Source organism: Nelumbo lutea, chromosome 1, assembly GCF_056320005.1.
Source record: "Nelumbo lutea isolate HS-2025 chromosome 1, American lotus-T2T, whole genome shotgun sequence".
Taxonomy (NCBI): domain Eukaryota; kingdom Viridiplantae; phylum Streptophyta; class Magnoliopsida; order Proteales; family Nelumbonaceae; genus Nelumbo; species Nelumbo lutea.
In genome coordinates, this window is record NC_142684.1 from 75,420,770 (window position 1) to 75,445,570 (window position 24,801).

The following is a 24,801-nucleotide window of genomic DNA, read 5'->3' on the forward strand; positions in this document are numbered from 1 at the left end:
CCACGTGCCCTTTACAAAGTGTTGCCGTTAAAACGGGTCCCCCCAGAGGACCTCGATCTCGTTGCCATGTGGAACAGATTCTTTAACTTTCAAATTGGTAATATGGATGACGTGGATCTATTTTTCACCGTTAAAAGGAGCCTAAGCAAACTCCCGCCTAACAAGTAACAATTTACCTACGGTAGAAACCAAGACATCCAACTTCCAAGTCTGAGAAGAGACGAAACTTAAATCTCCATATCTGTGGATCAATTTTTAAAATTAGAAAAGGCCGAGAACTCGTTCTCCAGTGTCATTCACTTTAATTACAAACAAAATCTTATCCCAACTACATGGCACCAATTGAAAACGGTGAAGACCCCCATTTTGCTATACACTCTTTTCAGATAAAAAGCAGAAAAAAAAGCAAACAAATACATTTTTTTTTTGCTGAAAGCTTCATTTTTCTGTAAAAGAGCAAGACTGCCAATGCCAAGTTGATTATATGTATCCATCCTTTTGCTCACCAGAGCAGTGGTGTTGCAACCACGAGGTCATAGACACCACTAGGCTCCTAGGCTCAATAGTTCCTTGTCAAGGAGTGCAAAAATGACCAGAAGATGAAGATCAGAACAAGCTATCCTTCTTGTTATCACCAGTAAGCAGACTGAAGAATGGATCCTCATCATCATTAAATGAAGGCCAAGCAGTGGTGATTGCTTTCACAGAGGAGCCCTTTTCCTTTGTTTCTGATTGTGTGGGTTTTCTCACCGAGACAAAAGCTACTGGCTTCCTTGGTCCAGATTGGCCATCTGTTAATTTTGGATTTGGACATGGATCTGAATTTGCAGCAATGCCACCCTCCGAGCAAAAGATATTTTGAGGGGATTCTGTGTTTGTCATCTGGCCTTCATCATTACCATAACCTTCAACTTGTGCTCGGTCGTCAATCTTGATAGAGGGATCAGATGCTGCATCAATTTTACATCTTTTGCTGCTGCTGGGACCTAAGAATCCTTCAACAATGTCTTCTGTTTCCATCTTTCTGCAACCAGATCCATCACCTAGACATGGAGCACAGATTAGTAACATATTGCTGTCTGACTAAATAAATAATATTACATCAGTGGAGGCCTGGAGTGTTAAGAATATGATAATAGCTATTTTTATCAATAACAGTGAATTTTATTAATAACTGAGAAATTTAGAATTACAAGGGAAGGAGCTCAAGAATCTTAACTCCCTACTATCCAATGTACACCCAAACCACGAAACAATTACAAAACAGCCCAAAAGATGGAGTTTCTATTCACCCCCTGCCTAGCTAGACCATCTGCCAATGCATTTGCACTTCTCTTTATCCATGTACACTGAATTTCCATGTCCTTAGTGAGCCACTTGAACTTCCTCTTTTCATTGCTGTATTTTTCCAGAGCATAGAGCTGCCCTCTTTTAGCCAATTCACCACAATTTCAGAATCACCTTCTATGATCAATTTTTTAATATACATTTCCTTGACCCTTTGTATCCCTTCAAGAGCTCCTAGAATCTCAGCCCTCAGGGAATCACCCACCCCAATTGGACCAGAATACATAGCTAACAAATTCCCTTTTGTGTCTCTTATCACTCCCCCTATTCCGGACGGGCCCTGGATTTGCCCATGCTGCTGCCATCAAAGTTCAGTTTGGTAAACCCATGAGGTGAAGGTGTCCAGCAAGAACTTGAAGTCTTCTTAATTGGATAAAAATATGATAATAGTTCATCCAAAACCCCCCACAAAAACCACATCAAAGTCCAAATAATGGGAGTCGTGGTGCACTTGCATGGCTCTCCACTGTATAGATGGATACATGCTGACCACCACCCCCGATATGGATGAACCCCAACCAAAGATTTCTTGAATGACTTTAGTCATCTCAAAATTGGATTTCTTTTGAAAGATATTTGACACTAAAAGATTCCTAGCTGGAAAATTTTAGCAAAAACAAGTAGGCCTGTCAATGATACCTGAAAATCCACGGCTCGATCCGACACCCGATCCAATTATCTCAGATTTGCGTGATGTATTTATGTAAACAGATCGGATTCGGATTTGCAATCTGTACCTGATTAATACTCGGATTTGACTCCATCCAATCCTATTATATTATAATATTTATTGATTTTAATATATAAATTTTATATAATTATATTTAAAATTAAAAAAATATATATGTTATATATTATATTATATATGATTTATATATATAATAAATTCAGTATGTTATATTTACATAAATTTATTATATATAAAAGTTGAAAAGTAACTAACTTTTTAATTTTTTGTATTTTAAAAAATTAAAGTGGAGTCAGATTAAATCCAAGTCTGTTAGGATTTGAACTAGAATTGAAGGTCTTCAAATCCAATTGGATTTCGGATCAGATTCAACTGTAAGTTTTCAATAATCGAATTGAATTCGAATTTTACTGAATCCAATCCGATTACAGCCCTAAAAATAAGGCCTACGATTCTATATCCAGAACAATAAAAAATAACACGGAAATAAAAATTGTTTCACTCTATTAGAAAATCTCATATATGAAGTGCCCTCACCAGTACGGTACCACAGACGTCTTTGAAGGTAAAGCTCATAATTTAGTTCAACTACTTCCTAATACGGAAACTCTTACCTTCAAGCAAAGGTTCAATACTTTGGTAATGAACCATTGATGATTCCAGAGAAACCTCTCCTTCTCCAAGATCCCCATTCTGGTTTTTGTTCTCACTTTTGTTGGTTTTCTCAAGTAATAAAAATTTGTCTCTCTCCCAGATGCACTCCAGTTTGATAACTTCCTTATTTGAGGGATAATATTCCCTAAACACCTACTCCAGTATAAACAAATAGGAGAACCTGTCAAAAATCAAAAGGCAAACATGTCCGAACTGGTTGCAAAGTACAGGAAGTTTTGCCATAGATAAGTGAGCTCAAATATACCTCAATTCCATCTTGAGTGAGTTTTACTGAGTGTTTTTTCTGAGAGAGATCTGAGACCATGTTGAACACTGAAACAACATCAAGTAACATCTGTTGAAGAATGGAACAGAAGTTCAAAGTGATCATTATAAACAAGGGACATTGTCAATTATAACAGAACAAAAAAAGAAGTCAATGCTAGATAAGCCACAGTCAGCCCTTGTCTATTCTTTCACAGTTTTAACTAGATTAAAGTTGGTTGGTTCAAGGGAGAGGCCATTACTTGGTGTGATGGTAAAATATCAGGTTGGCATATTTGAGAATGCGGGTTTGAGTAGGAGGGTAGCTACTGTGTAAAAAAAAAATGCCAAAGGTTAGGATTGTACACAGTCTATCCCTCCCAAGACCCCAGATGGCTGGGGCCAACATTGGGTAATGGTCTTTCTTAGGTCGGTTTAAGGGGGATTCTATTTCACAGTTTAATTAGATTAAGTTGGTTAGTTCAAAGGAGTTTCTGATGATCTTAGGGTTTTAATTTAATATGATTTCTTTTTCCTTCTAAGTGGAGAAAGAGATCCAAACCTTGTTCCCTCTGTCTTTGTAGGATGGGACATGAGAACATTTACTGGTATCTAGAAATAGCCCCTATAGATGATAAAAAGAGTGAAAGTAAACTAATGGTTTTGGCATGTTAATGGAAGACCACTGGCAGCACAATTAAGGAGTGATCTAATGAAAGTTGATGGTTCTAGAATAGCCAAGGGAAGGCCAATAAAGACATGGATTGAGGTAGTAGAAATGATTTGGGAGCTCATAGTTTGATAAAATGTGACCTTTGATGGAGTGGAATTACAAAAAAGGATTTATGTAACCAACTGCCCGCACCGCCATTGGGATAAGGTTTTGTTGAGTTTGAGTTAGTTGCTTAACCAATCCCTACCTCATCCTACCAACCCAATCTGCACCCTAATATTTTAAAGACAATAAAAATACTGACATTCTGATTACTTAATGTGAATGATACATACCTGTTGAACCAAAACTCTGAGGCGTGCAAGAAGAGACAAAATTGTAAGAGAAAATCCCATGAAAAATGATCTAGCTAGCAAAGAAGATATTTCACTATAATATAGTTAAGGAAAACCTTACACATTTTCAAGAACTCATTCCCAAGTGAAGTATTTGGTATATGCATGTATTTGTAATTTTTTTTTTCATTACAATGACAATAACAAGTTCCATTACATGTAAAAGGACAGATTTGGAGCCTATGATAAATATGAATTCATGCATACATTTCAGAGAATCCAGGGATCAAGAATATATAAACCATGTACAAACTTGGAACTTTTTGGTGTTCAAGTAGGTACATTCAGAAGAAGCAACGCTATCAGCTTGAACCTCCAAATATAATTCAATATCATCTAAACAAGAAAGGTGAATAGCCACTAATAGCTGCTGCAGTAAACCATCTAATCAGCAATAAAAGGATACATTGCTGTCTTCAACATGGGTTCAACCATCTGCAATAGAGAAGCAATGTTAGAATAGAATAATTTTCTTTTCCAATAACAGCATTAAATTTTTCCACATCCAATGACATTCCACTTTATTATCAATAGGAGACCACTCAGGTTTCCAGTCATCTATTGGATGTCCATATCATTAAAATCATATCAAATAGTCTAATCATCCATGCATATATGTCTTTTTTCATTACCATAAGCTATATTTCTAGCCACACGGCCTTGTCATTAAGGCATTATATGCACACTAGACACTATAGGTGCAAGGCAACTCACATAGTAAGCAGCTAGATGGTTCTTTAGCTTTGCTTCTAGGCAGTAGGGCTATCCATGAAAAACTGAAAAACCAAACTGAACCGAGAAAACCAAACCGGAGAATGCGGTTAACCAAACCGATCGGTTCAGTTTCGGTTTGGTATTTTTGAAAAACCGAAGGACCAGTTCGGTTTTCGGTCAACCTACAAAAAAACAGCGGTTAACCAAACCGACCGGTATATATATTTATAAGTATATTTTATATATGTTTTTAATATATGTCACATATTTTCTATATATTATATATAAATATATATTCATTATTTCATTATATATATATAAATATATACATATATAATATTTATAATAATCTATTTATAAAGATATTATATAATATATGTTTTTATAATATTTATAGTATATTATACCATTTATTATTTTAATACAATATTATACATATATTTATATAATATATATTATAAATATAAAAAAACAAAAAACCAAAGAACCAAACCGGTCAAAAACCAAAACCGGTGGTGGTACCAGTTCAGTTTCGGTTTGGAGAAATGGAAAAACCGGTGGTACTGGTTCGATTTGCAAAAATTGCCCATGGTTCAGTTAACCAAACCGTGGACACCCCTACTAGGTAGGTTAACTGTCTGTTATTCTTGGCCCTCCCTAAGAATTCATCATCAAAGTCTTAGTGCATCTTTGACAGTTACAGTCCATCAGAATGAGCTTTGAGGGATGACCCATTTGACCCAACTGAGCTAACAAGTATGAGAATGTGGGTTTGAGTCTGAGAGCAACTACTTTGTGCGAAAAAATGCCAAAGGTTAGCTCTGTATCAAGTTCACCCCTCCCCAAGACCCAGATAGATGGGACCAACATTGCATAATAGCGTTCTTTTCTGGCACCTCAAGATGAGTTTCTGCATGGGCCAAGGGCCAGCTTGCAAGCCTGGTGACATGTGCTGTATTCAGTAACATGAAACTTACTAGTCCCTAATGAATCAAATCTTTTACTCATCAAATAAAAATGCCAGTCATAATTTTGACCTCAATTGTTGTTAATATCTAAGTGATTTTGATATGGATGACCATGAATTCAATCTAATGGATTGATAATATTTCCTTTGTTTGTATCATGACTGGAGAGATAAAAGGCATAGAAGGACATTGTGCATCCTGGAAGAAGCACTTCTTTTGAAACCAGAAGAACAGAAAGATGACTGAGGAGAGACTTTATGCATGCCACCATGCATAAGTTTCGCAAAGTTATGATTCGCGGGTGTTTTGCATCTCAGAAAAACTCTGGCCCAATTGCTTTAGTTCTAGATGTTGTAAAACCAAAAGAACAAGTGAGAAAATGAAGTAGATCTGATTAATAAGAATAATGCACTGAATTAACTTTAAGTCAGTAAACATTGAATACAATAATTGCAAGTTCACGGAGATCCAAATCCAATTTACAGAGAAAAAAGATTATACCTGCGATAGTAAGCGTGCAATTCCCAAAAGTCTCTCATGAAAATTATGTTTTCCGCTATTACTCCTTTGATTCTTTAGACTACAAAGCAACATATACAACTAAACACATCACGAAAAGGCATAAACTATTAACAATGACTGCAAAAACAGACAGGTTATGTTAATGTGATGAATGAACTCAATGAAGTCTTAGCCATTTACAGAGACGGGGTAATAGATGTGTTGATTGATTAGCCCAAGTTGGACTTCAGAAGCATAAACCATATGGCCAGGTACCGACCCCCAGATTTTGTACAAGAAACATTGTGAAAGGATAGGCATGGTTGTAGTTATTCTCATTCTGAAACCAATTAATAGAAATCCTTGAACTACCAAAAAGAAGGTGAATAATGATACAAAAACATGCAGGACTGACTGAAAGCTCACATCTCTAGAAGACGCGCATTCTCTGCAGGTTTATTTCCATTGGTAAGCTGAAAATGGAGATTCAGAATATCCTCCGGTGAAGCTGACAGCAAAAGCCTCACATCCCTCCTCACCTAACAGAATAAGAAATTCCTCAAAAGAAGTTAAACCCAAAACAAGAGAAAGAAAAGGAAGAGAAAATGACAGCTAAAGCCAGAGGAACAAGAAAAACGGCAACCTTCAAAAGGTATTGGAAATAGAGGCACCGTCGGTGCTGGTTCTTGTTCTTGTAGACGATTCTTTCAAGGATACCCGCTTCTGTTCGGAGATGAGCAAGCAAGGATTTCAATCTTTCTTCAATAATTTCGCTTTCCGAACCCATTACTAGCCTATCCTCTTAAACCTCAATTTTAGCTGAGATCACTAAAAATAAGTCAATATACAAAGAAATCCAATAAAGCAGCAGCAGCAACAACAATAGCAACAACAAGAAGCAGCGCTTTTACACTGTGTTTTCTTTTAAACAAACATCGTAATCCACCACTTCGTTTCAAGATTCTGAAAATAAACAAACAAATATTCATTCATGAAAAGAGTTTCTGGGGAAGAAAGCTACGAACCCCAATGAAGAATCAAGTCTCTGCTGCAAGTTTCCAGGGACGAAGACGCTTAAGAACTACTCCCTGTCCCCGCCGTAGGAAGTAGGAACTGCGTAAAGCTCACCTTCGAATTCGACCCCTTTACTTAGGGCTGCAAAGGGTACCCATTTATCCGGATTTACATCCGAACAAGTGTGATCCGAATTCGATTTGTAGCCTGTTAAAAAAAAAGAAAAGAAAAAAAAAACAATATAAGCCGATACAATCTGTGATCCGGTTCAATTTGAATATATATGATTGTATAGTAAAATTGGTTTGAATGTTTTGCCTTCGTTATATACAATATCAAATTTATTTTTTGTACATTTTATTAATAAGAAAAGTTATAATAGTTTTGTGGGTTTGAGCTTAATTTATTAATGCTATTCAATATTCAATTTAAATTCAAATGGAATTTTGATTCAAATTGAAAAATAAGTGAACTAAATTTAGATCTACCCATATCTAATGGATGTGATGTATTTTATATTAAGATTATATATTAATTTATAATAGAAAACAATATATTTATTATTTATATAAATAAAAAAATTATTACAAAATCAACTTAATTTACATTAGTAATTTTTAGGAAGTTATATAGTCATAGCTAGCATATTAAGAATTCAAGAATCAAGATTAAGCTGACTTGTTCTTTTAGTAATATCCAAAAGCAAAAAAATAATAAAATATAGAATAATTAGTTTAATAGTGGGCATGTAATAGTTGAGATCGGCTTCAGTGCTCACAAGTCACACCGTTTGTATAGCCTTAAAGCCGTGCATTGGGAATATCTTCATAATTGTATTTTTTTCATGGGGAGATATTCCCAATATAAGGTTGCAAGAGACTGTGCAAATGGTGTGAGCATGGTCTTGTAAGCACTTAAGCCGATTTCATAATAGTCGCATATGGATCTTCTACATTCTCATGGATCAAATATATTTTTAGATTAACTATATATTTTTTAATTATTAAATAACAAGAAAAAACTGTATAATTGTATCTTGGACTATTGATGAATGCATTTAAAGCCACCCAATTCATTAAGAAGAGAAATATGCTTGTTAAAAACTTAAGATTTTGGAACAAGGAAAAATTTAGTAATATTTTCCAATTAAAAGCTAAAATCATGAAACAATTAGGGGAAGTTCAGGCTAATCTTTTGAATGATAATCAAAATACTCCCCTTTTAAACTTAGAATCTGTGCTCCAAAAACACCTCAACTCTATCCTAGTTAAAGAAGAAACATATTAGGCCCAAAAAGCCAGAATTAATTGGACCAAACTTAGAGACAATAATAATAGTTTCTTCCATACTACGACCATCATAAGGAAGAACATGAATAGGATTACAAGGATCAGAAATAATGAGGGAGATTGGATTCGTGACCAAAATAACATTGCTGAATTCTTAAGCGAGAGCTTTGAAAATAGATTTAAAGCTGAAGACCCAGTCAATGCTAAAGAGTTTATTGAGGTCATTAGTCCTTCCATATCCAGAGAAAAAAATTTGTCCATTATTAGGGAAGTGATTGATGAGGAAATTAAAGACACAATTTTTCTATGAAGGACCTCAAGGCTTCGGGCCTTGATGGACTTAATGCTCTATTCTTTAAAAAATATTGGAGTATAGTTGGTAATTCGATTTGTAGTATGGTGAAAGCTTTCTTCCACTCGGGAAAGATGAATAAAATCATCAACAGAACCATTATCGCTCTTATCCCAAAAATTCTGAATCTAGAAATGGCTAATAATTATAGGCCTATTAGCTTGTGCAATGTCATTTATAAAATTGTCTAAAAAATCTTGGTCAATAGAATTAAGCCATTCCTTAATGATATTGTCTCCCCTATTCAGAGTGCTTTCGTGCCATCAAGACAAATAACGAATAATGTTCTCATTGCCCATGAAATCATGCATACCATGAGAAAGAAGAAGGGCAAGAAAGGGATTATGGCTTGTAAGATTGATATGGAGAAAGCATATGATAGACTTGATTGGGACTTCATAGAAAAGGTTCTTAGAAGATTGGGTTTTCACAATACTTGGGTTAAATAGGTCATGGAGTGTATTAGGATGGTGACCTACAAGATTTTGATAAATGGTATTCCTACTCGGGATATCATACCTTCCAGGGGGATCAGGCAAGGAGACCCTCTATCCCCATATGCTGTTGTTCTTTGTGCAGAGGCTCTCTCTCTTAACCTCTTGAGGGAAGCATCTACCCCTAGGAGTCCTATTGGCTGTCAGGTGTCTAGACAAGGGCCTTTCATTCCTATCTTGCAATTTGCATATGATTGCATTATATTTGCTAAAGCTGACATCCAAGTTTGTTGTACAATTAAAAATATTTTGATCAATTTTGCCAAAGCATCGGGCCAGGCCCCTAATTTTTCCAAGTCAACTGTTCTCTTCTCAAAGAACATCCACCCAAAACATAAGAAAATCATGGCTAGAATCCTCAAGGTTCCCTTATAGACAAAAAATGAAAAATATTTGGGTGCTCCTGCTTTTAATAACAAATTTAGTAAGGACACCTTCAAATTTCTCGGTAAGAAGAAGGAGAATAAACTGGCAGTTTGAAAGATGAATTGTCTCTCTCTTGCTGGTAGGATTACTCTCATTAAGGCCTCTAGTAACATGATTCCTCAATATATTATGAGGTCTTTTAAAGTTTCAAAAAGTGTTATCCAGGATCTCGATAAAAAGCAAAGGAATTTCTTATGGACAAATAATAAAGAGAGGAAACCCCTCCATCTCATTAATTGGAACCAGGTTTGCACTTCTAAGCATTGGAGTGGTCTTGGCCTGAAGAATCTAGGCTGGACGAATAAGGCTTGCCTTGCAAAATTAGGCTGGAAAGTGTTACATGAAAAAGATAACTTATGGGTTCAAGTTGTAAAAAACAAATACCTTCAAAGAGAAAACTTTTGGGAAACTAAACCAAAAAAGAATAATTCATGGGCTTGGAAAGGTACCCTTATCTCTCATGATTCGATTAAATGAGGTATAGGAATGATTATTGGCAAAGGCAATGACACAAAATTTTGGTTTGATAAGTGGTTAGATGAGGTTCTCCTTATCAACTTGGTTAATAAAGCAGAAATAAATAATTTAGATCTTTGTGTTAGTGATGTCATCAATCACGAACCAGAACCTGGAAGAAGGAATTGATTAAGAACATGGTTCCTATAAGTGTGTGGGAAAAAAATCAGAACTATTTTCATACCTTCTAGTGATCATGAGGATAGGCTAGTTTAGAGACTTAACTCAAAGGGAAACTTCTCAATCAAATCGGCAAACAATGAGGCCTACTAGATGCATGGTAACCCTCATAGGGTAACAAAGAAAATCAATAAGGTGTGGAGTTTGAAAATTGCCCCCAAGATTAAAGTCTTTTTATACCTTTTGCTCAACAACAAACTTCCCTCCAGGTTAGTGTTGAGAAAAAGAGGATTTGATATTAATGGCTCATGTGGGTTCTATGGGGATGAAGAAGATTCTATCCATATTTTCATTAAATGCCATTTTACTAGACAAATATGGCTCATCACAAGAGATACTATTCCAGCTCCTTCAGAAAATAGCAATTCGATGATTGATTGGTAGACTTCTTTGAATGATAATGCTGATTGTCATAAGAGTCCATTCGTAAAAGAAAAATTGTTGTTTTACTATGGCATATTTGGAAGAACAGAAATAACAAGACTTTCAATAATAAAGCAATCCCCCCTCCCATAATCATTGAGAGAGCAAAAAATTCCTTTATGGAATCAATTTCAAGTTTTGAATGGGACTCAATGACTGGACCTAGTAAACAAATCATCCCTGTCAAGTGGAGAAATCCAAAAGAGGATACTGTTGACAGTTGTTTATGTATTTAGGTTTAGTACCATAAGGGTACTATTGGAATTTCTCCTCTGTTTATATTGTTCGACTGTACTAGTATAAATAATAAAATCATTCTTTCGCCCCCCAAGTTCAAGAGGGCTTTTAGTCAGACGACTCACCTCTCTTCTCTCTTCTCCTCTCTTCACTTGCTCTTGCTCAACATGGTATCAGAGCAAGTCGTCCAGGCCTGAAGGGTGATGTCAAGCTAACTACTATTGCATCCAGTGTTGTCTCCAATCTAACTCATAATCTGGTGAAATCAGTTCGACCCAAAAGTTACAGAGTCTTTTCGTTTTCCAGCCCAGAAATTGCTCCTCTTGTCTGCTCGACTGTAGAGAGACTATTGTTTGCAGTTTGTAGAGGGTGTTCTATCTTTAGAAAGGATATCATCTGAAACTAAAAGAAGTATTGCTCATCTTCTGTTCGGCTGCCTATTGTTTGAGGATTCGCAGAAGGAGTTCTGGTTTATAGTCAAGGAGTTCTGGTTTACCATAAGGGAGACTATCATTTGAAACTAAAAGAGGTACTATCATCCTTGTCTGTTCGGCCGCCTATTGTTTGATGAACTGTTCGGCTACCCTACTATTGTCTGTTCAACTGCCTACTATTTGATGAACTGTTCGGCTGCCCTATTGTTAAGTGACTATATTCCTTAACACAGTAACTGTATTCAAACCTTTTTCTTTGTTGGTATTGTGGACTGTTGATGGTTTGTTTAGTTGATTGATTGTCTACTCAATATTAATCTTATTGATTGATTGTTCGGCTACCCTATTGATCTCCTTGATTGGTTATCTATCAGGCCTACTAATTAGGTCATTCAGACCTGTTCTTGTACTGCAACAACAGTGTGCAGACTTGTTTCAATGAAACCGTAGGTCAGAAGGACTTGTTTCAGTACTGCAACAACAGTGTCTAGTTTGTTGTTTGTTCTCAGTGAAACTGTAGGTCAAAAGGACTTGTTCTTGCACTACAACAACAATGCTCTTTTTGAAACCAGTGGTTAGAAGGACCTATCTTTGAAATAACCTTGTATGGATATACCTTTTTGGTTGTTTCATTTTTTTTATTCAGATATCATGGGCAATGAAGATTCAGCCACATCTGGAGTTTCCTTAATGTTGAATGGAATGGGTGGGGGTGACATATCCTTTCCTATGGCTATTGTCCCTCTTGATGGTTTAAATTACTTGGAGTGGTCAAGAGGGATCAAATTATACATCACTACAAGGGGGAAGATAGGCTATATTAATGGGAGGATAAAAGAACCATCCTCCGGGAGTGCTGAATATGATAGATGGAATCAGGAGAACAGTATTGTTATGTCCTGGCTCTTGATTTCCATGCAACCTCAAATCATGAAGAATTTCATGTGGGCTGAAACTGCGAATGAAATCTGAGAACAAGCAAAGTCTACATATTCAGAATTGCGATACTATGCCAAAATTTATCAACTGCAGGCAACATATTCTACTTATAGACAGGGGGAGAGGTGTTTATCAGTATATTACTCTGACTTAACATCTGTCTAGAAGGAGTTGGATCACTACCAAAGTGTGGATTGGAAGTGTGATGAGGATGCTAAGAAGTACAAACAGCTTGTCTCCCAACAAAGGGTGTTTGCATTCTTACATGGTATGAACCCTATGTATGAATCTATCAGGGTTCAGATTCTCAACTCTAAGGATCTCCCATCTGTTCAAAAAGTCTATTCTCTTGTACAGTCTGAAGAAAGCATGAGAAATTTGATGAACAGCCCTGGTGGGGATGATGTTGTGTTGGTTGCAAAAGGGGGTGTATCTACTAGTGTGGGAACTTCCCGAAAAGATCTCTAGAAAAAACAGAAGATAAGGAAAAATTGTGGTGCACTCATTGCCAAAAACCCCGACACACTAAAGATACATGTTGGGATCTTCATAGGAAACCAAAATGGGCTCAAGATCTGACTAAGAAGCAATGTTCAGAGGTGAATAAGAAGTACGGACAACAAAATACAAAGAAACATCACATGGCCAACATGGCTACTCGGGAGAATCAACCCCCCCATTTCTACTGTGACTCAGACACATCTCACTGAACCTGACCCAAGGGAGGAAATTATGAATTCCTTCCGTGACCATTTAGAGCTCTATGGTAGAGCAATTCGTCAGATGGATGCTCCTCCCTCAACCTCATTTGCATCCACGTCAGGTAACCCTGCCACTGCTTTCCATGTTGCTTCTCACACCCCTGACTCTCCATGGATCATTGACTCTGGAGCATCAAAACATATGATTGGTATGCCCTCTTACTTTCAAATCTATCGCCCTCTTTCTAGAAGAGACAATGTGAGACTAGCTGATGGATTATACTCTTCCATAACTGGTCAAGGAACTCTCTCTCTTCCTCTTGGCCTTACCCTTTCTGATGTTCTTCATGTTCCTAATTTTTCCATTAATTTGTTCTCTATTAGTAGTGTTACTAATTCCTTGAATTGCTCAGTGACTTTTTTCCCTTCTCATTGTGTGATTCAGGATCTGGCCTCGGGGAGGACGATTGGTAGGGGTCGTATGGCTGATGGACTTTACATGCTGGAGAATAAGGCTGGTCTTCATGTTACAGAGTCTATGAGTCAGTCCTGTAAGAAAAAAGTCTATTTATGGCATTATGGTCTTGGTCATTTGTCTTTTGAGTCTTTGAAAGTTGTATTCCTAGAACTGTTTAAGTCAATATCTGTTTCTGGTTTTTCTTGTCAAACGTGTCAGTTGAGTAAGCATTGTAGAACTCATTTTCTTCAAAGAAATAGTAAATCTGAATCTCCATTTCACATTGTTCATTCTGATGTGTGGGGCCCTATTACATTACCATCTGAGAGTGGCTACAAGTATTTCATTACCCTCATTGATGATTATTCTAGATATACTTGGGTATACCCGATGCGAACTAGGGAAGAAGTACCAAAAATCATTCAAGATTTCGAGTGGATGGTCTTCACTCAATTTCAAACTGAAATCCAAAATTTTCAATCAGACAATGCAAAAGAATTTTTTCATAGTGACCTCATGGAATTTTTTGCTTCGCATGGTTCCCTTCACTGCAGCTCTTGTGCCCGCACACCACAACAAAATGGTGTGGCCGAACGGAAGAACTGACATCTCCTTGAAGTGGCTCGGGGTTTACTACTTCATATGAATACTCCCAAACGATTTTGGCTTGAAGTTGTTCTTTGTTCCACTTACCTTATAAACTGTATGCCCTCTCGTCGGTTAGAGTACAAAGCCCCACATCAACTTCTCTTTCCTAAGGCTCCCCTTCTTTCTATTCTTCCTCATGTCTTTGGTTGCCGGTGTTTTGTCCAAAATTTGTCTCCCACCCGTGGGAAATTGGATTATCGTGCTATCCTTTGCATATTTCTTGGTTACTCCTTCACTCAAAAGGGATACTGTTGTTTTGATCATATTTCTCGTAAATTCTATGTCTCCATAGATGTTTCTTTCTTCGAAGATGAGCCTTTCTATCATGTTTATCCTCAGAGGGAGTGTAGGTATGAGGAAAAACTGGTTCAACTTCCCTCTCTCCCTGACCCTCCACATTTTCATGTTTTTTCTCGTCGTCACAAAGGCCAATCAACATCAAGAGCTGTAGAGAATCTAGAAGTTATACCTCCAGTGCCACCAGACTCCTCCGGGGAGGATCATACTCACTCAGGTTTTTTGGCTCCCAATGATGTTATTGAATCTATTTAAAATGATTCCTCTACTGCTAATGATCTTGACCGTCCTATTGCTCACAGGAAGGGTGTTGGATTGTGCACCACTAAACATCCCATTTCCAACTTTGTCTCCTATGAGAACATTTCACCCTCATTCCGTGCTTTCCTTACCTCTATTGATAGTGTCCCTATCCCTAAGAATGTGGCAGAAGCACTTTCAGTTTTTGAATGGACAAATGCCATGAGGGAAGAAATTAATGCCCTTCACAAAAATGGCACACGGGAACTTGTTGATCTTCTTAAGGGAAAGGTTCCAGTTGGATGTAAATGGGTGTTCACAGTCAAGCATAAGGCTGATGGAACAGTGGAAAGGTATAAAGCTCGCTTAGTGGGAAAGGGATTTACTCAAGTGTATGGAGTTGATTATGCAAAAACTTTTGCCCCCGTTGCCAAGATTAATTCCATTAGAGTCATTTTCTCTCTTGCGGCTAATCTGGATTGGGTTTTACACCAGCTGGACATCAAGAATGCATTCTTGAATGGTGACCTTGAAGAGGAAGTGTACATGATTCAACCTCCTGGTTTTCTAGCAATGAACAAAAAGTGTGTAAGTTGAAGAAGTCCTTATATGGGCTGAAACAATCACCAAGAGCTTGGTTCAGCAAAATCCGTGTGGTAGTTCAGCAGAAAGGATACAAGCAATGTCAATCAGATCACACACTGTTTGTGAAAAAAGGAGAAGGTAAAATTGTTGCTCTAATTGTATATGTGGATGACATAATTGTTACTGGTGATTGGGAGGATGAAATTCAGAAATTGAAACTTTTTCTTGCGACTCAGTTTGAAGTGAAGGATCTAAGACCTGCCAGATACTTCCTTGGAATTGAAGTGGCCCAATCAAAGAATGGTATCTTCATTTCTCAAAGGAAATATGTCCTAGATTTACTTTAGGACACTGGGAAGATGGGGGTGAAGCCAGTTGACTCTCCCATTGACCCCAACCATAAATTAGGTGACAACTATGGTGAATCTCTCAAGGATGTGAAACAGTTTCAGAGGCTTGTAGGGAGATTGTTATAAACTCCTATGACTCGCCCAGACATTGCATATGCTATTGGTGTCCTCAGTGAGTTCATGCATACTCCTAGGTCTTCTCATCTTGAAGCAGTAGAGAGAATCCTCCGATATCTAAAGAAGTATTCGGGTACTGGTTTGTTATTTCAAAAGCACGAACATTTGAAAGTTAAAGTTTATACAGATGCAGATTGGACTGGATCCCAAAGTGATAGAAAGTCTGCCAGTGGCTACTGCACATTTATAGGAGGGAATCTTGTTACATGGAGGAGTAAAAAGCAAAATGTGGTGGCTAGATCCAGTGCTGAAGCTGAATATTGTGCTATGGCCCACGGGGTCACTGAAGGCATGTGGATAAAGAATTTGTTGGGGGAGTTGGGTTTCCTAGTGCCCAAACCTATAACTCTATTTTGTGATAACAAAGCAGCTATAAGCATTGCTACCAATCTGGTGCTACATGATAGAACAAAGCACATCGAAGTTGACAAGCATTTTATCAGAGAGAAAGTTATCACAGGCGAAGTATGTACCCCCTATGTCACTTCTGAGAATCAGCTTGTTGACATCTTTACAAAGGGTTTAAACCTTTCCAGACATCATGATCTTTGTGACAAGTTGGGCATGATTGATATCTATGCTCCAATTTGAGGGAGAGTGTTGACAATTGTTTATGTATTCAGGTTTAGTACCATAAGTGTATTGTTGGAATTTCTCCTATGTTTATATTGTTCGACTGTACTAGTATAAATAATAAAATCAATCTTTCGCGTCCCAAGTTCAAGAGGGCTTTTAGTCACACGACTCACCTCTCTTCTCTCTTCTCCTCTCCTCTCTTCACTTGCTCTTGCTTAACAAATACTATCAAAATAAACTTTGAAGCTCGTGCCTTAACAATTGATGCACCATTGCTTGCATGGCCAGAAACCACTTTTGCCAGATTCTGGATTTCAACGGAAAATCCATCATCATGGAGGGTGCTTCCAAGTTAATTATTAACAGTTTGAAGAACCAAGTGGACCCTCCATGGAGACTGAGAAGGATCATTGAAGATTGTAGGACTTTGACCGAGAGGATGGATGGCGTTATTGAATACAAGCACACTTATCAGGAAGGGAATTGGGTTGCTGATTGTCTTGCAAATTGTGCTCATTCCAACATTTCTTCTCTTGCTTCTTTTCCTCTCTTTAAAATGTATTTCTTGTGCTAACATTTGGGGATGTGCTACCCCTCGCTGTGTGTAGCCTCTTCTTCTTTCTATTATTGATTTCTTGCTTCTTATCAAAAAAAAAAAAAAAAGGTCACTGCCTGATATTTCATCTAGGGCTGCCAATGGACCGGATAATAGTCCAACCTAACCCGACCAATATGAGTCCATTAAAAATGGGCTAGGTCCATTCCAATCTGATGAATACTTTGGACAATTCTGCATTGGTCCAATTCAATGTCTGGACTGTCCTATTTGTTCAAATTGGTTTTAATTTACATGGGTCCAACCCAAACTTGGTCCATTGACACCCATACTCTTATCTTTGTTAATGGACCAGATATTTGTCAATCCGACCCAATCCAATATAAATCCATTACAGTTGGATCAGGTCCAATCTAATAAATATTTTGAACCATTAAATCTAGACTGATCCAATTCAATGTCTTACTGGTCCATCCAACCTATTCAAATTGATTTTGATTTGAATGGGGTCCAACCCAAACCCGGTCCATTGACAATCCTACTTATATAGTTATATGCCCCAATTTCTTAGACATAATTATTCATAAAAAGAAACCTTTGATTTAATATTATTGATGTATTTAAAGGATTGGTGAGAGCCAACTAATTCAAGATGGGAAAAAGAAGAAACGAACAAATGGTCAAAAACATCCACAATTACAAACAACTTTCATAAAATTGGGTAGATGGTAATTCTGGTGCAAAGATCAAAGAACAAGAATTGTTGTTCTTTACAACATGGTTATAAAAACCGACCTGAAAATGGAACCGTTCTAGCTACCGATTTCCAAGTCGAACAGTTCAGACTGTTTGCATATTAGGGCAACTATTTTATATGAGTTATAAGATTTGAGAAAGGAGAGGAGATGTTGTCGACTGAGAAAGAAAAAAAGAAAAAAGAAAGAAAGAAAAGAGAAATGAAAAAAGAAAAGAAGAGAAAGGAAAGGAAGGAAGGGAGGAGGGAAGGAGGGAAGAAGAAGGAAGAGGAGGGTGGTTCGATGCTCACTGGCGACGATAATGGTGACGGCGAGGCAGCGGCAACATACACAGATCTGAGATCTGAGTTCTCAGATCTTCTTCTTTCGGATCTGAGACAACTGAGACACGAACTCAGATCTGAGTTCGTATGTTTTCTGACAAAGAAGAGAGTTCTTGGGTCAGAACCGCTGTCTGAGTCAAACAAATCGACAGTTTGATTGTCCAGGTAACGGTTTTTTACCCAGGAACGGGTTAGGGGTGAAACAGAACCGGTTGCTTGAAGGGTTTCTGAGCCAAATGGTCCGACGGTCCGGTTCAAAAACATTGATTTACAATCTGAGTCGTAAAATGGTGGGCCCGCTATAAGGCTCCTTTCAGAGCATTTGAGTTATTTCTATCTTCTTTTACATCTATCTATAAAAGCTGTCTGTTTTCCTCTTCTTGGGCATGAAATGCCAATTGGAAAACAACTCTTGATATAGCATATAGGGACATAAGGTTAATTTAGTGAATCAATCTAAATAAGATTTGTAGTTTGTCTAAAAAAATACAACCAACCAACCAAGAACACCACTTTTTTTTTTACTGATGAGTAGTTTTCAAAAACCAGAGAAACAAAAACGCTTGTATTTGTGAAGATTCCATCATCATTCAAGATGAGTACATCTCACTAACAACGACAAACCGAAATGAGCTGATTCCAGAAGCCAAAGCTGCGCCAACTGGGATACGATGTCCTTCGTTGCTTGGTCGAAAGTATATCTGGCTAAAATCAGATTGCGAAAATTCCGTTGCATCCAGCCTGTTTTAGTGCTTTGATTGAATTCGTTGCATGGAATAGCAGGTAATCTCATAATCTTACCCTATCCTGATCTTTAGGTCCATATAATAAATCCCCATTACAATTTATCCTTGGACTAAATATTAACAACAAAAAAATAAGAATATCTGGTGCAGAATGAAGGTTCATTTCACCCAGAAGATTTTTCACTTGTTAAAAGTAATACAAGGCGCTTCAAACAACAGAAAGTAATACATGGGAGAATGGCAAACGTTTTCACTTGCTATTGGACAATACCTTTTCCCCTTCAATAAATAAATTATATACATCTAATGCTAAAATATTAAAGTTTTACCTCCCTTTCCGTAGTCTACTTCTGAGATGATATGTTATTGGGTCCTGCACAGGATTGTGCTCCATTGCTTACAGTGGCATCTTCAGTTTTCACCCTTCTATAGAAAAGTACATACGCTGCAGCTGACTTAACATCCTCCTCACTTATGGGCGAAATATGGCTGTCGTCGAAGTTATACCATCTATTCTCATCTAGAAGCTGCACATTGTTGACAAAATCACAATGTTAGGAACAAATGTTAAAACAAGAAAACTTCCCATATAATTACTATAATAAGATGTTCACTCTCCACCTCTACTTAGAAGTTAGAACTCACACTTGGACCACCTTTTAACATAATGAAACTATGAAGGACTAAAACTGACTATGCATTCAATGACTCATTTCTTGATAAGCTACAAACCAAAACTGCAGCAGTGCAGATTTCTAGGTTAGCGTTTCAATCAGCTCCGTGGATGGGTTATGACCCAAGAGTTGCATATATGTGCAAATTACACATGCTGCCCTGCTTGAAATGATTGATCAATTATGAGCCTCAAAAGCATCCATCCTTTAGAAGGCCAATACTATTCCAGCCTCCCATGTGTGCACAATCAATAGAATGATCCAGATCAATAGGGATACATTACAGCTATACATCTAAATATCTTTTTTCTCCTGCAGAAAGAGAAAAGAGAGAGAGAGAGAGAGAGAGAGAGAGAGAGAGAATCTGAAACATAAGTTTGACCCTTGAAAAAAGTATAAGCATATTTAGATTTTCCACTCACCTTGATATGTGCTGTGTAGTGCCCGCTTCCCATGCCACCATAGTGGTTACTCAAAGCATAGAGCTCATAAAGTTGGCGCTTCGAGCTGTTCTTGTTGGCTACATAATTTGTCAAGTCTAGGTCATGAATGGGGAAGTTTACAAAGGTCTCCAGCTTATGCTTCATTGACCTACTGTAGGAGAATCGCTTTAAATGGATGACTAACACTTCAGGAAGTCTCCATAGATCCAACTTCTTGCTTGCTTGGCGCCGCTCTTTGCATTGTGGACAGTACCTTTAGAACAATAACAGATGTATTTAATTGCTTTCAATGATTGAAGATGAAGTGCATAAAATCTCATTAGAGGAGTTAGATCTTTGACATCCAGAGTGAACATCTTATTCAGATAGGTTACAAGATCAGCAGCCAATTCTCTGGCCAATAATCAAGCCTAGGGAGTAGGCTATAATGACAGGATTCAGCTATAATGTAATTCAGCTCCTTCACATACAGACTCATTATAGACGAATCCTGCCATCATAACTTCTCTAGTCAATGCTCAAGAAGCTCATTCTCGTGCCATACAGACTACATAACCATAAAGAAACCATTACATAAGAATGGCACAGCAGAAAATATTTGTGTACATGGAAAGAGCGAGAGGGACTAACCACATATCTTCAGGCACCAAAGGTTCTTCACGCAAAAAAGCTTCCAAGCAGGTGTACAAAGAAAGAGGTTCAGTACGGGCTTTCTTAGTTGCTGGCCCATACTTAAAAATTTCTGGTAAATTCTCCAAATAATGGGTATCATACTTCTCCAAATGCTTCTGTGACCAATCAATAAAAATCAAAATTGATGTTGAAGATGAGGAAAGTCTGATTGTTTTTTCTTCTCCTGTTGACAGATCAATACATGCATTATTTTCATCAACCAGCTGCAGTGGAAGTTTTGATGTCACAACAATTTTAGAACTACTCTCATCCTTGTCTATGGAGTCTGATACAGTGGAATCTGTGCATGCTTCACCAGAACTAACTTCACGAGATGCATGTGATGCTGCTGCTGAGATACTTGTATCAGGATGATCTGAAGACTGTAGACTCTCAATTCTTAGCATGGGAGAGAGCATGGTGTGAACTATTGTTTGTATATCACCTTTTGTGATAACATCATCACGTGAGATAGGTGCAACAAGAGGGGTACCATAAGGCTTCCAGCCTGTGTGGGTACTATTACCATCCCTGCTTAAAGGTTAGAGAAGAAAAGAAAGAATCAGTATTAAAACTGAATACACAATAACTATATGGCTATACCTACTCCAACAAGAGGAACTACATTTTGTTTTCAAGAAAATACATCATGAACTGGTTCCCACATGGTGATTTGTGCCTCTTTAACATAACAATTGGTATGCATGCTGAGCCATCACTCATCAGAACAGACCCTCCAATTGAGCCAAAGAGTGCTTGGGCTACCAAAAAATAATGGAGCAACAAAGTAATATTGGAAATTTTGAAATTTCTCGTCTCTTTTTCTATTTTCTGATAGAATTATTTTGGTCATTTCACATGTTGTCTATGAGGTCCAGCCTAAGAGTATGATTTATCAAATCATAGTTCAGTCATTTTTAAAGTTTCATAATCATTAGATACAGATGGGAAGGCTGGTGGAGATTTGATGTCTACTAAGGGGCCATTTGATAGCAGTTGAAGACAGGTGATTGACCAATGCTTTTTTTTTTATCAGCAAAGAAATTCATTTATTTAACTTTGAAATTAAGTTACAACAATGCCCAAAATAAGGATGGCCTATCAGCTCCCTGTTTGGCCAACACATTCGCTAACCCATTAGCTTCCTTTTTAACCCATTTGAAAGTAGAGTTAAATTTCTTTGCAAGTTGGTCAATCTGTCTAAAAGTGAATCTGAGTTTCCAAAGTGCTGATTCAATTTGCTTTGCCCATGTTATGATCAGAAGGGAGTCTCCTTCAATTTCCAACTCCCTTGCCCCTAATTTTTCAGCAAGCTTGCAATAGTGCTTTTGATTCAGCTTGAATCGAGTCACCAAATCCAATTGGTCCTGAAAACAAGGCCATCACTACTCCTTGATGGTTTCGAAAAACTCCCCCTACTGATGCTTAAAATATTTCATTATCCACATGCTTTTCTTCTCCTGCTAAAACATGAAAAACACACTGGAAAGGTCCATAAGCATCAAGGGGCCATTAGAGTTCTCATTTTGCCTCTTGGTTGAGAAAGGAGGGCAGAAATGCTAATATGTTTGAAGTTGTCACGAAGCACAATAAAACCAAAGTTAATCTGTCTGTGTTCATTTCGTGTTGGATCATCTCAATATCATTTCTTTATCTCTATTTAATAATAGAAGTTTCTTTGTTATAGTTAACTTGAGTTAACAAAACTCTTTGTGTTGTTTAGGATTCATTTTTCAGGTATTGTCTTTGAAAAAGAAAAAAAAAATCAAGCATTAGGAGCAGAACTAGCAGTTGGATCTTTCATTGTCAAGATATAAGGATTTGTGAATGATTACATATTCCTGCAGGGTATTATGATTCAAGTTCAGCTCTATAGTCTTTTATGATCATAGTTTTCAAGGTGATGGGGGCACCTTATCACCTACTTGCCTAGGCAGGCACTTAGACATCACCTAGGTGATGGGACGTTTTTGAATAAAAACCATTAATCACAGGGTAATTTCCTAGGTTCCATCGCAAGCAGCAGCTATTTCTCATTATTATTGTATATAATCTTCATAAAAAAATGTATATATTTTATTTAAAACATAGAAAACCAATATTCATAAAGAAAATGGAAGAAAGAAAAGAAATTTCAGAAAATACAGGGGCTGAGCATCTATTTTTGTCTTAGGAAAAGAAGAAAAGAAAATAAAGGATGAAAGAAGAAGAAGAATAAAGGACTATGTCACTGACTTTTGCCTGTTTTATTATTATAATCTCAGAAAATTAAGAATATAAAACTATCCAAGAGCACCATATAAAAATATTGGCAATTAAGCAACACGACCCTCCATGAGCACCTTATCACCTATGTGTCACTCTATATGTTAAGGTATGGTATTACTTAGTTGTCAACTTTAGGTAGTATGGTAGTCTCTATTATCATATGATAGTGGATCGTTCTTGTATCATTTGGTGTAGCAATGGCAGTCATGCCTTCATTGGGTTATTCGGTTTTTCATTTGATTGATGGCAGCAGGTTTGTGTTTTGTTGGATGGTCACAAGATATTGTTGTGACTATGTGAACTCATGAAAACCAGATCACCCAGGCATGCATTCATAGCTGTCAAGGCAACGCCTAGGTGATAAGGTGTTCTTGGAGGAGGGTCGCCTCACCCAAACACCCACATATTTATATGTAAAACACCACACAATATTTTTATTTTTATTTTATGTTATTAATAGTAGTACAATAGATATTATTAGACTAAATTATTCATATTGTGGGTTTATAGTATTAATATTTTTATTCTTATACTAGTTTCTTTTTGTCATTTTCTTATTTGATTGGATTCAATCGAGACAAAAGTCAGTGACATAGTCTTGAACCCTTTGGGACTTTAAAACCTGAATTGATAAGTAAAAAATAACTTGAAGATTTTATCCAATTGACACACAAGAACAATCAATAGGATTTCTTCTTCTTCTTCCTAGACAAGGGCTCAACCCTCATGTTTTGTATGTTTCTTTCTTTTCTTATTTTCTACTCGTAAATATGTTCACTTTTTATCTATTGATATGAGGTTTATACTTATTTCATGAGAATTATGATGATTATTAGTTAAAGATCACTACTTATTACTATGAAACCAAGGCATCTACCCTAGGATTTATATTTTTTTTATTTCAAAAACATGTCGGCTAGGCGACTAGGTGACAAGGCGCTCTCCTATCGCCTAGCTTTGCCTTGGTGCCTTGAAAACTATGCATGCACTCACTGGGTGAAGGGTGATTTGATTTACCATTTGACTTACAGAATGTCTAGGTTTTTTTAGAGGCTACAAGAAAGTTTTATGATTATGTGAACTCATTGGTCCATATGTTAGGCTACCTTTGTATTTTGATATTCCTAGTAAGGTAGCGGATCCTAGAAGCAGTCTGCTTTTTTATCATATGATAGCAGGTAGTTCATGTATCATTTGGGGTAGCAACAACAAGCATGCACTCATTGGGTAATTTTGTCCTTCAATTGATTGATAGAAGTCTACGTTTTATTGGAGGTTTGCAAAAAACGTTTGCAGTCTCCATTTTTATCATGTGATAGCAGGCAGTTCATGTATCGTTTGGGGTAGCAACAACAAGCATGCACTCATTTGGGGTAGGAAAGAAGCATGCATTCATTGGTAATTTGATTTTTCGATTGATTGCTATCATGTTTATGTTTTATTGTAGGGTTGCAAGAAAGTATTTTGACCAATGTGAACTCATCAAGACCATATCACCTAGGCATGCATTCATTCTTTTTTTTTGATGAGTAATGAAGAATTTTATTAAGATAAAGTTTAAAGTATAAAGCACACTGACAATTAGTTACAAAAAACAGAGTTCTCCCAGAAGGCGCAAGCTTCTGCCTTACATACAAAGTAAAATTACAATTGAGCCCAGAATAAGTGATCCCTGTTCACCCCTTGCTTAGCTAGTAGGTCAGCCAGCCCAGTTGCCGACCACCTCTCCCACTGAACTCTCACAGTGAGATTAGAAGTAAGCCACCTGAATTTCCTCATCTCTCCCCTAAAAGACCAAGCTACTGTCTCCAGTTCTTTCAGCTAC

The 24,801-nt window shown here is 37.2% G+C and overlaps 2 protein-coding genes across 7 annotated transcripts in view; both read right to left on the reverse strand.

Annotated features, from left to right (window-relative positions):
* Window positions 1-223: 223 nt before the first annotated feature.
* On the reverse strand, window positions 224-7,366 carry LOC148875428 (uncharacterized). 2 transcript variants are annotated; one of them, XM_088966786.1, is made up of 9 exons: window positions 7,230-7,366; window positions 6,848-7,023; window positions 6,631-6,743; window positions 6,205-6,283; window positions 4,428-4,456; window positions 3,962-4,055; window positions 2,955-3,044; window positions 2,650-2,842; window positions 224-1,043 (listed from the first exon to the last, which is right to left on the reverse strand). In XM_088966786.1, exons 2-9 carry the CDS (start codon window positions 6,989-6,991, stop codon window positions 607-609), a joined length of 1,179 nt encoding a protein of 392 aa, XP_088822912.1. In that variant the 5' UTR covers window positions 6,992-7,023; window positions 7,230-7,366; the 3' UTR covers window positions 224-606. The 2 variants fall into 2 exon arrangements, with proteins under 2 accessions (XP_088822912.1, XP_088822913.1); XM_088966787.1 differs by having other exon boundaries at window positions 6,848-7,032; window positions 7,116-7,253.
* Window positions 7,367-19,061: 11,695 nt separating this feature from the next.
* UBP5 (ubiquitin-specific protease 5) overlaps window positions 19,062-24,801 on the reverse strand; it is a 60,474-nt gene continuing 54,734 nt past the window's right edge. For all 5 annotated transcript variants that reach the window (XM_088964691.1, XM_088964689.1, XM_088964688.1 and 2 more), the window contains exons 12-14: window positions 20,667-21,239; window positions 20,016-20,289; window positions 19,062-19,446 (exon numbers count right to left, since the gene is read on the reverse strand). In XM_088964691.1, coding sequence (XP_088820817.1) covers window positions 19,264-19,446; window positions 20,016-20,289; window positions 20,667-21,239 — 1,030 coding nt within the window. In that variant the 3' untranslated portion in view covers window positions 19,062-19,263. The remainder of the gene's footprint in view (window positions 19,447-20,015; window positions 20,290-20,666; window positions 21,240-24,801) is intronic.

Excerpts from the sequence above, each read along its gene's own strand:
- LOC148875428 (XM_088966786.1), bottom strand. The coding sequence starts at position 6,991 with ATGGGTTCGGAAAGCGAAATTATTGAAGAAAGATTGAAATCCTTGCTT. Across the intron at positions 4,457-6,204 it reads TTGCACGCTTACTATCGCAG|ATGGTTGAACCCATGTTGAA; the intron begins GTATAATCTTTT and ends TCTCTATTGCAG. Across the intron at positions 2,843-2,954 it reads TCACTCAAGATGGAATTGAG|GTGTTTAGGGAATATTATCC; the intron begins GTATATTTGAGC and ends ATACTGGAGTAG.